Source organism: Semicossyphus pulcher, unplaced genomic scaffold, assembly GCF_022749685.1.
Source record: "Semicossyphus pulcher isolate SPU_LCO1_2020_fin unplaced genomic scaffold, fSemPul1.0.p SCAF_1, whole genome shotgun sequence".
NCBI lineage: Eukaryota > Metazoa > Chordata > Actinopteri > Labriformes > Labridae > Semicossyphus > Semicossyphus pulcher.
Window position 1 is genome coordinate 14,926,252 of NW_027211603.1, and position 14,179 is coordinate 14,940,430.

General features: G+C 42.3%; 1 protein-coding gene across 2 annotated transcripts in view; it reads left to right on the plus strand.

Moving 5' to 3' along the window:
* Positions 1 to 12,861, plus strand: part of dagla (diacylglycerol lipase, alpha) — a 34,118-nt gene extending 21,257 nt beyond the window's left edge. The window contains exons 12-21 of one of the 2 annotated variants that reach the window (XM_069685197.1): positions 91 to 168; positions 408 to 488; positions 710 to 852; positions 2,749 to 2,817; positions 2,907 to 2,979; positions 3,487 to 3,695; positions 4,528 to 4,654; positions 8,404 to 8,570; positions 8,841 to 8,858; positions 9,323 to 12,861. In XM_069685197.1, coding sequence (XP_069541298.1) covers positions 91 to 168; positions 408 to 488; positions 710 to 852; positions 2,749 to 2,817; positions 2,907 to 2,979; positions 3,487 to 3,695; positions 4,528 to 4,654; positions 8,404 to 8,570; positions 8,841 to 8,858; positions 9,323 to 10,427 — 2,070 coding nt within the window. In that variant the 3' untranslated portion in view covers positions 10,428 to 12,861. The remainder of the gene's footprint in view (positions 1 to 90; positions 169 to 407; positions 489 to 709; positions 853 to 2,748; positions 2,818 to 2,906; positions 2,980 to 3,486; positions 3,696 to 4,527; positions 4,655 to 8,403; positions 8,571 to 8,840; positions 8,859 to 9,322) is intronic. The other variant, XM_069685274.1, reaches the window with a different exon arrangement.
* Positions 12,862 to 14,179: the final 1,318 nt, after the last annotated feature.

Below are 14,179 nucleotides of genomic sequence, written 5' to 3' on the forward strand. Positions count from 1 at the left end.
CTCTTTCTACTACCTTCTTTACTATATTCTTGTGTCCTCTGCTTTATGCTGTCTTTTGTTGAATTAATGAATTTGCCTCTTGTGTATCAGGACGCCTTGACTGATCTAACGGGAGACTCCGAGCGTCTGCCTGTAGAGGAGCAGCACGGGACCTGGCTCGGCCACAAGGTCAGGGATTACTGTTTTAAACGACTTGCATACATTACACGCACAGGACACTGCGCTGTCCAATCTCCTTCATACTGTTTTAACAAGTAACATTAATATCCCAAAGGTCACTTCAGCTAATAGTAGAATAATTGTGTCATTAATCTCGTATTAAAATAACCATAGCAGACTTCCTGTCTATATTTCTTTCTGTCTCTCCGTCCTCTCCTCCGCTGACTTCTCTTTCTTTCCACTCTCAGGGGATGGTTTACTCAGCAGAATACATTAAGAAGAAGCTGGAGCAGGAAATGATCTTGTCACAAGCTTTCGGAAGAGACTTGGTAAAGAATGAACGGCTCTAAAATTTGCATTGTGAATTTGTATCAACACGACTGTGGTACTTCATTCAAGGCTAAACTAGCTGTGCATCATTACACCAGCCCTAGTTTATACAAGATTTCTACAAGCAGCATCAGAGGACATTTGTTGGAGTCTTTAGATCCACTGTGGTGATAAAAAGTGTTTGTGTTGTTAGCGTAATGACTCTGCCTGTCTCTCACAGAGCAAAGGCACCATGCACTACGGGCTGGTGATAGTCGGGCATTCTCTCGGTGCAGGCACTGCTGCTATCCTCTCCTTCCTGCTGAGGCCTCAGTACCCCACCCTTCACTGCTACTCTTACTCCCCACCTGGTGGCCTTCTTAGGTGAGTCACTCAAAGACTAGACAAGGGAACATTATTCACTGTGTTTGAGTTCATTGTGCAGGAAGTTAAATATTTTTGCTCAGTAGATCTGGAGATCATCAGTTCTCCACAAAGGTTCCTGCAGTGTTGACTCTGGAGATTAAACATGACAGTGTGAGAAATGAGGTGTACAATTTACTGTAGCGGTCAGGACAGGATGTGAGGTGAGTAAGAGGGTATGAACTGCAAGAAAAGGAGCCCTGGAATCAAACTGTGACCTTAACCAACTGGCTCTCAGGACAGGTGTGTTTAGTCTTAAATGATATGTTTTCCTTTATTAGGTCACCTCATTGAAAAGCAGAATTCAATGATGAGAAATCAGACACTGGCACCAAAATGTAGAATAATAGTTATCCTCAAATAATTTCATTGAAACTGAATTATAATGCTGTAGTTATTAAAGAAATATGTTTACATCCGTGAATCAAGCAGTGACAGAACTGCCTGAACGGAGAATATCCTCAAGTGTATTACGGAGTTGGCTTTCAAAAACCAGGGTTATTTAAAGTGGAAGAAACCCAGTAAAGCGTTTCAGACATTTATCCCCCAGCTTCAGTTTAAACTTTCATTTGCACAATGAAGTTGTGCACAGTATAGTTTCGTCCCTGTGGTTCAGCGTTTATCAGCATTTTGTCTGTCTCCACTTGAGTGCAGCTGGCTGCAGCGTCAACTGTGTTTGTTATGCAAATCATGCCGGAGGAGAGTCTGAACCGCGAGATTACTAAATGCTGCAGAGCCCATTTGGTGTTTCACTGTAGTCAAGACACGCTAGTTTGTGAGTGAATACACTATAGGTGACAAAGTGAAGGAATGAGGGGAGTCCCCAGACCTCAGAACATTTGAACACCCAAGGGAGGTTTTGGACTGATGTCAATCAGCGCTCTGTACAACCATTATCTAACTCCATATGAGGGAATATATTATATATATATTTTCAAAGAATAATTGCTACGCCTTCATTTCAGAGATCATACAATCTATGCCTGTATCGAGGGCCACTTTTCTATTCTGGTGGCTCATAGTAACACCACATAATGTTTGTCTTTCCTTTAATTTGTCACCCATCTATATAGGTAGAGATATGCAAATGTTTAATGCTCTCCACATAAAGTACACTAAAGTTTATCCCAAAGGTGTTTTATGTCTCTGATTGATATCAGAGGATATGGGCTGACAAGTAACATCCATTCACCCTGAATGTTCCTACAAATCCTAAAAGATGCAAAGCACTAATCTAGTGAAACCTGCCCATTCTCTTGTGGGTTACACATTAGCTACATTAGTTCAACATGTTATGATGATGTTCAGCCCCTAGTTAGCCATTATGTTTCCCCACCAGAGCGGAGAGTTGTAACCGTGCATGATGGATCCTGGGCGTGTTGTTTGTGCCACATACCGAGTCTACAATTGCAACCTTGATTAAATCAAACCTGGAAGTCGTTTTTAGAAATCCATTCACATCGGAAACAAATTTGAAAATGAAGGTGCTTCTCTGCACCTGTGACACATGAGCAAATGGGAAGGGAGGTTCCACTTCTTGTGCAGGGACAGGGTTAATTTTCAGTGATTTCTGGTCTTGTTTGCATAATTTCCTCTTGCTTATTTTTCTGTCTACCACTTCCACTGCTGTATCACTTCTTGTGGATAAAGTTGGATAAGTGTATTTGCTAAATATTTGATGTAGAATAGTATACAGTCCGTTATACCAATTGATGGTTTCAGATAGCCTCAAAACAAATGTTTGAATTGAGTTGAAAATGTGTGCAGAGAACTTTTTCCCTTCTCTGTTCACACCCTATACTCTCTGCTCATATCCTGTTTACATAGTTTAACTGTCCTTTTCTTTTGTTTACCCAGTGAGGATGCCATGGAGTACTCCAAAGAGTTTGTCTCATCTGTGGTATTAGGAAAAGACCTGGTGCCGAGGTATCCCTTCTACTTTATCCACTGTACTCTGGTTAACGTCACTTTGCTGCAGTCTTACAGTAAATATAACTGCTGCTGGTCTCTTATAGGCTTGGCCTGTCACAACTGGAGGGTTTCCGACGCCACCTTCTGGAAGTCTTACAGAAAAGTAACAAGCCAAAGGTGACTATATCTCTTAACACTGTGGAAGATGAGAGTCAGATTGAGTTGTAGAGCCTTTGTAGTGTTCAAATATCAAAGAGAGAGACTTAAGAAACTGACGCAGTGTGCTATCAGCTGGTCTTGCCAAGAACATCGTGTGCCCTCTCGCAATCACTCTGAGGAAGGCTTTTTGGACTTAAAACACAAACATATCTCTAGTGTACAGATACTAATGAATGATTAAATAGTAATCATATGTGCCACATTTTTGCATGTTGACCTAACTAAATCCACCACATAAACCCGGAGGCATCACACATCTGCTGCATCTTGCAAGTTGTGCAGGGGCTGATTTAGAACACACTGCAGGCTTCAACACAACCTCTTATAACACTGCAGTAATAGTGCCTCTGCTGTAATTAAAGCATCTTTATTTAACCCTTGGCTGCTGCAGAAGAACATACAATCTACAAAAGATAAATTTAGACTCAAATGTTTCGTTACATAATCCATTTTTCTTTGTAACAGTGGAGGATCATTGCGGGAGGCACCAAATGCATCCCCAAATCCGAGCTTCCAGTAGAGGACGAGGATCCTCAGTCTCAGCCGGCTGCACCCCCCAGCAGTCGCCTGTGGCTCCACCCCAGTGACCTCAGCATTGCCCTTTCAGCCTCCACCCCCCTCTACCCCCCTGGCAGGATCATCCATGTGGTGCACAACCATCCTCCAGAGACATGGTGAGAAAATTGATTTTGGAAGCTGTCAGTGGATTTTAGATTAAATCCCCCCCCCCGTACTGTTCTTTAATGTTTTACTTTATGTTTAAAGAAGTCACATCTGTCATTTGTTCAGTGCTTAAGACATGTCCATTTGTGAGCTGGAGTTGTTTGTTAAAGATGTAACGAGTGGTTGCATAACTGATTCACAGTTACCTCGACGCAATTCTTATATTTGTTCACACCTGTGACATGGCAGCACAGTAGGAGAAGGCATTCACTGCATACTTGCGACAACGTGGGTTTACAGTGTGGCACGCGGCACTCTGTCTAATCTCACATTTTATTTTATAGTCTATGTATAGTTAAAAGGGGAATAGAAATCTTTAGCAGTAATTTCTAGTCTGAAAAAGGTGGAGGACACTAATAACACCTTAATAAACATATTTATACTGCAGCTGCTGGGCTGTAATCCAAGGCAAAATACATTTCTATAAGCTTATGAATAACAGGTGGATGTCATTCTATATCTTAGATGATGGCTCGGTCAGTTTTCAAACTTCTGGTTTAATGATCCTTTCTTTATTAATTTGTCAAGTTAGGAAACACCGTCAAGTTGTGTTTAAGTTTTGTAGCTTTTATATCTCAATAAGATGATAAAGGACTTAAGTAACTGATGGTTACATTGCAGGTCACCACTGGAAGCAAAATAAATCACAGGAACACCACGTGGGCACAACAATCTGGTCTCTGATCTGGATCACTTCATCTTTCACTATGATTGACAGCCTCTCTGTGTGTCTCTCTCTCTCTCTCTCTCTCTCTCTCTCTCTATCTCTCTCTCTTTCTATAGCTGCGGCCAGGAAGATCCGACCTACTCAGCCCTGTGGGGGGACAACAAGGCCTTTGATGAGGTCATCATATCACCGGCCATGCTTAATGAGCACATGCCCCACATGGTGATGGAGGGCCTAAACAAGGTCTGTTTAAATATTTGTGTGCATGCAGATGAGTTCGGTGGGTGGGGTTTTTGGACACGCTGGTGAAATTTGCTTTTAAATCTTGATTTCCAGCACTGAATTGGTGGTTGATGCATATGAGTGTGGATTGCCTCTAACTATAAAGACTCGGATGCATTTTTTAACAATTGCTCATAAAGGGGAATACCACTTAAATTACATTAATAACATGACGTGGCAGTTTTTTTAGGCAAATTCATGCAACTAAGTTTAAATCCCTTCCAAAATACATCTTTTTGGTGTTCAGTGACCCTCTTTTTAGTGGTATCCTCCTTAAATGTTCAGTTGACATTTATTTTTGGGTGATTTGGAAGATTGAATCTGAGTACTGTATCTACCGAGTACTGTCGATTCATGCATGTGATTCATCATTAACCTACAACTTACTACACCTTTTGTTTTCTTCACAATGCTCCAGTTTCAAAGCATGGGAACTGTTCACTCCTGGTTGGGTCCTCTGGTCTTTATGAATGTGTTATTCACAAGCATTGGACACCTCTGAAGGGTTTTAACGTGGATGTTTGCATGTGATGGATCCTCTTCAGGGACTGCACTTACTTGTGGCTGAAGAGCTGAAGTTTGTTCCTCTCTGTGTTTGTGTTTTGTACGTGGTTGTTTTTGTGGCTCAGCCCCGTGTCAGTGTGTAGGTGGATGGGTGTTTAAAAGTTATGTTGTACGAATGTGTGAAGTGTGTGTGTGTTTGTCTGCTGATGCTCTTCTGTAGTATGATACCTCTGGTGTTTCTGCAGGTACTGGAACCATTTTGTCCCATGTCTGAGCAGGAAAAAGTGGAACCAGACGAACTGGAAGTCATTCAACCTCCCTGCAGTACTGATGTGGTCATAACCTCACAAACTGAACTAAACTCTCACTCCCTTCCCTCTGATCCCTCTTCTCACACCCACAAAGACTTGCCTTGCCCCGCCTCCCCCACTCAGACGGAGCCTGTCTCCGTCCCTTTGACTGTCGTACCATCTCTTCCTATTTTAGATGCTGAGAATGTCTTTCTTCCTCCTTCTCCTCCTGTGTCAGTCTGCACTTCTCCCTCTGAGCCGGGCTCAGAGTCTGTCCCCCCTCTTTCTAACAATCCTTCAGACCCTCAGGCAGCACTTTCAGTGGCAGATGATTCATGCATTCCAACACAAACCCAGTCAGACCCACCCAGCTCTGACACTTGTGTAGATGTGATTGCTGCTCCTCTTCCTGAAATCCCTTCTGATAAGTCTGACTGTGCTCAGATAGAGAATGCTCATGTAAAGATAGTAACATCACACGGCTCCTCGCAAAACAATGAGGCTTGTAGTTTACAAGTGCCAAACTGTTCGGATTCAGTTGCATAAACTGTATGACACTCAGTATTATAGTGTTGGCCTTCATGCTTTGTGCAGAACACAATCATCAAATCTGAATAGTTGTCTGTTTAGAATAATCCACAGAGGAAGACTTAAAAACTGTTATTATTTCTAGTAAACAGCCAGACTTGGATGACTTAATGTCCTGCCTATAAACTTCAATAGGAGAAACAGTTTGCCTGATGTAAAGCTCAGGATTCAGTGTAAGCCCTTGGACAAAGGCCTTTCTAATAGCCTGAAAATAACATTTAAAAAGTAATCATAAGAAGTGGCAGAAAGCGTGCCATGTCCTCCACTAAAGTACACCACAAAAAAGGAGTGGGTATCAAAGCAGCTCAACTGTTATAGCAGAGGAAAAGTGAAAAACCTTTCCCTCCAGCAATATTTCTCTTTCCACTTGCACATAAAACCAGTCGCTGGATGCAGCAAGTCCAGACAAGTCCGCTGGATACTCTCGGAAGGCGTTCAGGAAAAGTAGGAAAAAGGGACTTTAAAAGAATGTGAACACTTGACAAAGCAAGTCGAGGCAACAGATGTGTGTTTACAAGAGCAAGGTTATGTGGTCATTAAATAGGCTCCTGGACTGCATCAACTGTTAATGGTGTATTTAACAATACAATAATATTTAATCCCTTTGAACCTTAGCGTAAAAACAACCCTGCATGATGAGTCCAAACTCACCTTCTCTCTTTCTCCTGTTAATTACCTTCATCACCCAGCTTCCCTCAAATCAACCCTTCATTCTTCTCCGTTTCCCTCACAGCGACGGTACATTTGGTCAAGTGCTGTGGCATGAACCCGCTCACCCCCGTTCCTCGAGCTAACAAGTTTTCTTTTGTATTTGCAAAGTTTCCATGGTAACCTAATTTCTGCCACATTAACTGCTCTTTCTTCCTCCTTGGCTGGGGTTTTTCAGTGGGTGCAGCTCTTCAGTCTCGATATCATTTCCCTTTTTTGCCCGCCTGAAAGCACATTCAGCTCTTTCCTCAATCGTTATCCCTTCAAGGAACTGTCAATTACTCATCAGGAGCAGATGGAGTATCAAGGGGGACCAAATGTGTAAATATGGAGTACTCTGCTCTGCTGAAAAATCGCTGCTAACACAGTCCAATATATATCTAATTTCCTCTTATTACTGACTGTACAGCGGAGGGTTTTTATTAACTCTGAAAACTGGAATTATTTTATGCTCTCACAATGTTGTGTTATAACGTACTGTCATAAATTATATATGTTGTGAATCTATGGCTTTAGGGATTGCAGTACATTATTGAATAATGCAAAACTCCAAGTATATATTTCTCTCTCTGAGTACAGAGTGTGCCGTCTTGTTCTTTGTTTTTACGTTCATGTTTGACCGGTTTGTGCCAAATATTTGCTGTCGTTTTTTTAATTGCAGCGTTCTTGTTCTCATGTATCATTTACCAAACTCATCCATGTAACAGCCATTTTTTTCATTTGTTATCCATTACCATGTGCTTAACCATGTCATACCTAACATGTGTGTTTAATGCCATTTTAACTGAAGATTTTCAGTCTTTGTTTACACTAATTTTATGCTCTATTGTCACATTAATTTTATTTTTGTTGTCTGTTCCAGTTGTTTTTACGCCATATTGTGCTTCCACCATGTGCTTTAACTCCATTAAAGTTGACCAAATATATGTAATTGTGTGTTGATGTGATTTGCCGTAAGTGTTTTCTTCTACTCACATTTTAACTATTAACAAAGCAGAGATAACATTTAGTGGGATGGGGTTTTTCTGAAGGTTTTCTGAAGTTGCATATCCAGCTGTCTTATGGTTTACTATTCCTCATCATGCTGTAGGTCTGCCGTAGTTCTTTCCCATGCATCATGACTCCGTTGTGGGTGTTTAATGTCAGATAGAGTAGGTGTAAGCTCACCTTTAGATTGCACTTACATTTATCTGAACTGCACTTTGCTTTTTTAACACTTTAATAATAGATGTAGTGGATCCTTGGATAATGTCATTGAACACTATTATGCACTCACTAAGGGTGATCCAGATATGTGTGATGTTGTAGTTATTGTGTCTATGGATAAAAAAAATGACAGTTAATGTATTTATCTAAACGTTGTGTTTTCTTCATCACACATGCAAAGTAAAAGAGTATTTTTTTTAAAGTAGAGAATTTTATTAGTTTAGTGCGTTCATTTTTTTGAACAGAGGAAAAATATTGAAATTAAAGGAGTCATCTTGGTTACATATTCCTGCGTCTGTAAAAATAACCAATTAAAAGCAAAGTCAATCATTTAGTGCTGCTGCAATTTTTGTCTGTATCTGTGCCTTTAACTGTCAAATCATGTGTCTGTGTATACCTCTGTGCTTGTGACAGGTGCTGGAGAACTACAATAAAGGGAAAACCGCGTTGCTGTCAGCAGCCAAGATCATGGTGAGCCCCACAGAAGTGGACCTGAACCCAGAGACCATTTTCATGGATGCATCAACAACTTCTCAGCAGCCGACGCCTACAACCCACCACCGCAGGAACAGTAGTGTTCGGTTAGTACACCAGGCACCACTGTGGGTGTGTTGGAGCCTAAAAGAATATTTGCAACATTTTGGTTGATCCTCTGTATAGTCAGTTTCCCCTCTTACTTGATATACAATGCAGCATACCGCTTTCTGAACTGTAGGGCTAATCATGGGGACATGTCTCACTAAAGTTGAACTATCTGGCCACTACTTAACAATACTACTGCTACTAACTGCTACTTTATTGTTCTCTCAAAATCATCGTTTCTGTCTGTTCCGTTTGGTTTTTAAAACAAGACAAAAAACATTGTTACGGTAAGCAAAGCATGCTAATACTAATTTTGCATAATGTGCTCCCTTCTCTCAATGCACGCATGCACGCTGTCTGACCACAGACCAGTTACAACGTATGGTAGTATTCAGTTCCCCCCTCGCCCTCTCTGGTTTAGCCCCTGTCCAAAGTCAGTGTGAACTCCTGATAGTGATGTTACTTCTCCTGTAGATGTAATACAGGAGCATATATGCACTAGTACACCCCCGACCTCCTAGTGTCTCCTTGTTACGTTACTGTCTTTGTTCTTTTTAATGTTTTGCTGGTGTTAACCTAGTTTATAGAATCTAGATGTGGTTTAATTACTAACACTTTCCCCGTTTTTCCCTTTATTAACCCTGTGTAAGTCGTTTTGACCCACTTTTTATGTCTTGTCTTGTGTTTTGGATCCCCTCTCCCTTCCTTTCCCTGTCGCTACTCTCCAACCCGTTCTTCTCCTCTCCTCTAGTTCATGTGCCCAGTCTGAAATATCCCTGGATGGTTTCTCTGAGTGCCCTCCTCCCCCAGTGCCTGTTGTGCTGCGTGGAGCACGGGAGCGCCTGGCAGTGGAGCTTAGGGACCGCAAAGCACCGCTTGCTGTCATGGAGAGTCTCTCAGATGCTGAATCCCTCTATAGTCTGGATTCCCGGCGCTCCTCAGCTGCGCTAAGGGGTTCGCCAATGCTGAGCAGCCTCCCTTTCCCTTTGGATGCCCCAATCCCAGAGGAGAACCCGTCTCTCAGCTCTCGCACTGAACTACTAGCTGCCGACTGCCTCTGCCAGGCGACGCCAGAGCACCTGGGTGAGGTCGGGCCTTTCTTTACCCCAATGGAATCCAGATCCACCCCCGATTACTCCATGCGGCTGTCTCCCGCCACCCCTCGCTACAGTGGACACCATTCCCCAGCTCTGTTGAACCAGAGCGTCTCGGCTCAGCCTTTCAAGCCGGACATTAACGCCAACTCAAAAATGCTTCCTGATGGAGAAAACCAAGAGATGCCTGGTGTCTACAGCCCGGGGAGCACTCCTAACGCTCCCCTCAGCCCACAGATTAGTTCTAGACCGACGGATGGAGAAAAGGAAGACTGGGAGATGGACACAGCAGAGAAACAGTTAGGTGCGGAGACAGGACCTGCGTCTTCAACTCCTCCACCACAACTATCAAACGGGAACCCCAGCCAGGCCGTGCTGGAGTTCGCCCAGTACTTAGACTCTTTATTTAAATTGGACGGCAGCAGCTCACCGCCTCTGGAGCTGTCTGACGGGGAGTCGGAGTCAGGCCGGGGCTCCTTCGGGCATGGGGAGAGTCTGGGAGATGGACAGCAGCTGGATGACAAACAACTTCTGGCCAGAGCAACACTGGAGCCTAACCTCGTCCCCAAGCCCCCACGCACTTTTGCTGGATCTGCTGACCCTTCTTCGGGCATCTCTTTGTCCCCCTCCTTCCCTCTCTCGTCGTCCGAGGAGCTCAATGACCTCTCGCCCGGTGAGGGTGCCCTGCCAGCCATAAACTCCCTACGAACATCTCCCCCATGCCACTGTCCTGAGGAGAACACGCTATCATCTATGGTGTAGTGTGCTCGCAGGACTCCGGTGTCCTTTGCTCTGAATTGAGAGGTGCAGTCATCCAAATTTTAAAAACATATCACAGTATATGCATGCGATGGAATGCAGTCACTCATCAGAGATCCGACAACTGACCAACTCACAAACTATTTCCATCCTTCAGGTCTCTCCTCTGAACGCTGTTGATAGCATTTTCACACTATTGCAATGACTAAGAAAAAGAAAAAGATACCTCTCTCTGCATGCCAGGGGGCTGTACTGCTTTTGGGTGAATATAAATACCTGTAGCTTCACATTGCCATTCCAAAACGACGTCGTCCCGCCAACGTTGGGACGCGTCAGCAGCATTACATCGAATCCCTGACGTCACAAAATCAAAGGGGAGAATAGTTAAGTGAGCAGGGATTTTAAACAACACTTTAGAAGAGGTTAGCATTGGCACATCATATGGGTTGATGTACTGAACAACTTCCTGCACCCTCAGCAGCTCCAGCTTTTATTTGATTTGATTTTTTTTTAAATCAGGAATGTGAAGATCGACATACTCGTCAATCCTAAGAATGAGAAGATGTTATGAAATGTTCCTCAGGTCTATAAAGAATTGACTTTGAGAAAGAGAGTAAGTGTGTTACATTGGTGAGAATTCATGTGTCTTAAAAATGTAGTGATTGTGACAAAGTTATTTCAGACGCCTATGGATGTTTTTGAGTCTTTTGGTTACTCTTTATAGTGCATGAAAGTTTTTTTCCCTTTATTTTGAAAGAGAAGCCACTTAGACTGACATTTGGATACTCTTGCACACATCATTTTGCTCAATTAACCCCCCTTTGCCAAAAAAAATTAATTACATTGTATTGCCAAATGTATTTATGAGATGTAATTTTGTATATGTATATGGATATTGCTTTATATAAACACAAGCTAAGTTCATTATCTCCTTCCCTAGCCATTCTGTTGGTTCACATATAGACTGTTACACAGCAACACCACAGAAAAGATGCCATCCGGACCTTTAAGCACTGCCATGGCTTTCATTCCCACACACACAACCTCTGTACCTTGGGTTTAAACCAATAATGAACTTGCTAATAGTTGTTCTTGTCTCATAACTACTGTACCTTTCTCTTTAGGGAGCTCTTAGCAATGTACCCAGGTCAGGGTCTGCATGCTTTATGCATTTCAGAGTAGCATGGCCGGTATCGAACAAGTCATCACGTCACAGTAAATAAGCTCTAAACTTTGTCCAGAATTGAAAATATATGTGAACTTTTCAGAGGCTCATTGAATGCTCATGTCAGCAGACAGGACCAAACTGTGTCCCAGGATATCATTTCTCTTGTTCTCAAGGTGCTCTCAGTCATCATGGACGTCAAGGTGTTTGCTTCCCTTTAATGTGGTTCATCTCAAACATCACTGAGGTTGAACTGAATGAATAAACGGGCTGGAACATCACGTATGCCAACTCTAAATGCTACACGTGGCAGAAACAATCTTCCATATCACACCGGGTGTAACAGGTGGCTCACAATTTGCATTATTTATTACCGTTAATGTTGTTATCACTTTTCTTGCTATATTTGATGGTATTATTATCCTTATTGCTCTTGCAACAGATTGGTTTGATGTCAGTGGTTTTTATCTGAGTTTTTGGGACAGTGTGGAGAACTTTTTAGACTTTCCCAAATGTAAGGAGTTATATATTTCAGCTTTTTTTCTGTCCGAGTGGATAAGTATTTGACATTCTTCCATGGCATGGTGACAATATGTTCTTTTTACAAATGTTTCATATTGGTAAGACAGGCTGCAGAGTGACAGCCTGCTCACAGCGACCTTTGGTGCAGCGCCACCGTCAAGCCCGGAGTCACCATAGTGATCTGCATGGTCTCTGTACTTGGAATAGGATTTGCTGTGGTTACTCACAGCAGACCGCTCCAGCCAGTTTACAGTCTGACACTACTCGAATCATTCTGCCAGTCCTAGTAGACTCACACAAGATAAACCAAGGTTTGGCCAGCAATTTCCTACGTTTCCAGTAGCTTTTATTGCAGCGGGTCATACACTAAACACTGCTGAAAGAAGCACTGTTATACTTTCCACCATAATGTGTACAGCACCATCTTCTATGTGTAATTATTTATGCAGGTGTCAAAAAAGATGAATTCCAATAGAGTCATGTAGAACTATATAACAATAAGGAGATAATGACTATAATATAATATATCAGTATTGACATATAGAGAAAAAAAATCCATCTGAAGATTATTTATTCAAACTATCGGCAGATTTATAAATTGGTCTATATTGAAAGAGGAATAATTCAATGATGTCTTGTCCATGTTTACCTGGTTTGCTTCCCCTCCTCTCCTGCCCCACAATGAGAATGTATTTAATCCCTCCCCCACACTGCCCTGCCTGTAATTGAATAAACTGCAAACTATGAAAATGACTAATAACTTCTGTGTTTTTTCCTTCAGCTTGTTCTACTAGCAGCCTTCTGTTTAAGTCAAAAGCTGTTCGTGTTCCAGGTTTTCTGGCTCTGTTTGTTTTCCTCCAAAGCTACAAATATTTAAGATAAAGTTTAGCTTGAGTTTTAAATAATAGTACTCCATATTAAATGAACTGCCCTGGTAACTTGTTAGAGCAAATCGTTTGAATCTAACGACCTTTGTTGCCAAGTACCATGAATACATGAAGGCTCATACTTTAGGAGTAGATTTTGAATCCCACCTGAACAAGTTTGTGTCGTTTTACATTTGCTGTAAAGAATGTGTCATCGCTTTTACGGCTGCTGAGTGCAGAGGGATTTTGAGTAAAGATGGTATGAGTTGTTCGGAGCTATATATAAGCCAAAGTGTAGGTGCAGTGTGTTACGAGTGTGCAGTAGGACTAACAAGAGACTGAAATCTACTGCTAAGTTTTATGGAGGTGTTATGGGTCAAATGATGTAGTTTGGATGGGAGGTGTCTGTTTGATAACATGGTGCACCTTGGATCTGTCTCACGGTATATTAAGATAACCGCGCTGATTTTTTTTTTACAAGCACTATAAGCACATATTCAACAATAACTCACATTTGTATTTGTTCATGTGATTATCTTTATGTCCTTATTTATTTATATATTAAGGTTGCATTCCATTACTCTGACCCAATGTAGGCTATTTTTAAAGTATTTGAGTGGTGCTGAGCTCAACAGAGCAGGTCATTCAAATCTCGACTGCAGTACTAAGTTTTATTGCAGGTTATTAATACCATCATTTAAGCCATTTGTACTTAGTTATTCCTGACTATTGAAAGAAATATGTTAATCTTAAATATCTTAAAATCAATTGGAACACTGAGGTGTTGCTGAAAGTGGACCTTGAATTCATTTTTTTGTGAAAGAACTAACAGGGTTTACTGTTTCCTCATGGCTTTGACAGCAGCATTGGTATTAGAAGTAATGCATCTGCCTCCCGACAGGCTGCTTCACCACCTGGTACGGCAGCTGCACCAGCATGGACCTTAAGGTGCTGGAGAGGGTGGTGCGCACGGCCCGGCACATCACAGGGTGTGAGCTGCCCAGCCTGCAGGAGCTGTACGCCCAGCCATGCCTCAGGAAGTCCCTGAGGGTCATCAAAGACCCAACAAACCCTCGTAACAGCCTGCTGTCCCTGCTGGCCTCAGGTCGGAGGCACAGGTCCCTCAAAGCACACGCCAGAGGACAGCTTCTTCCACCAGGCCATACAAACATTAGTGCAATTAAACATCCTTTGTGCAATGA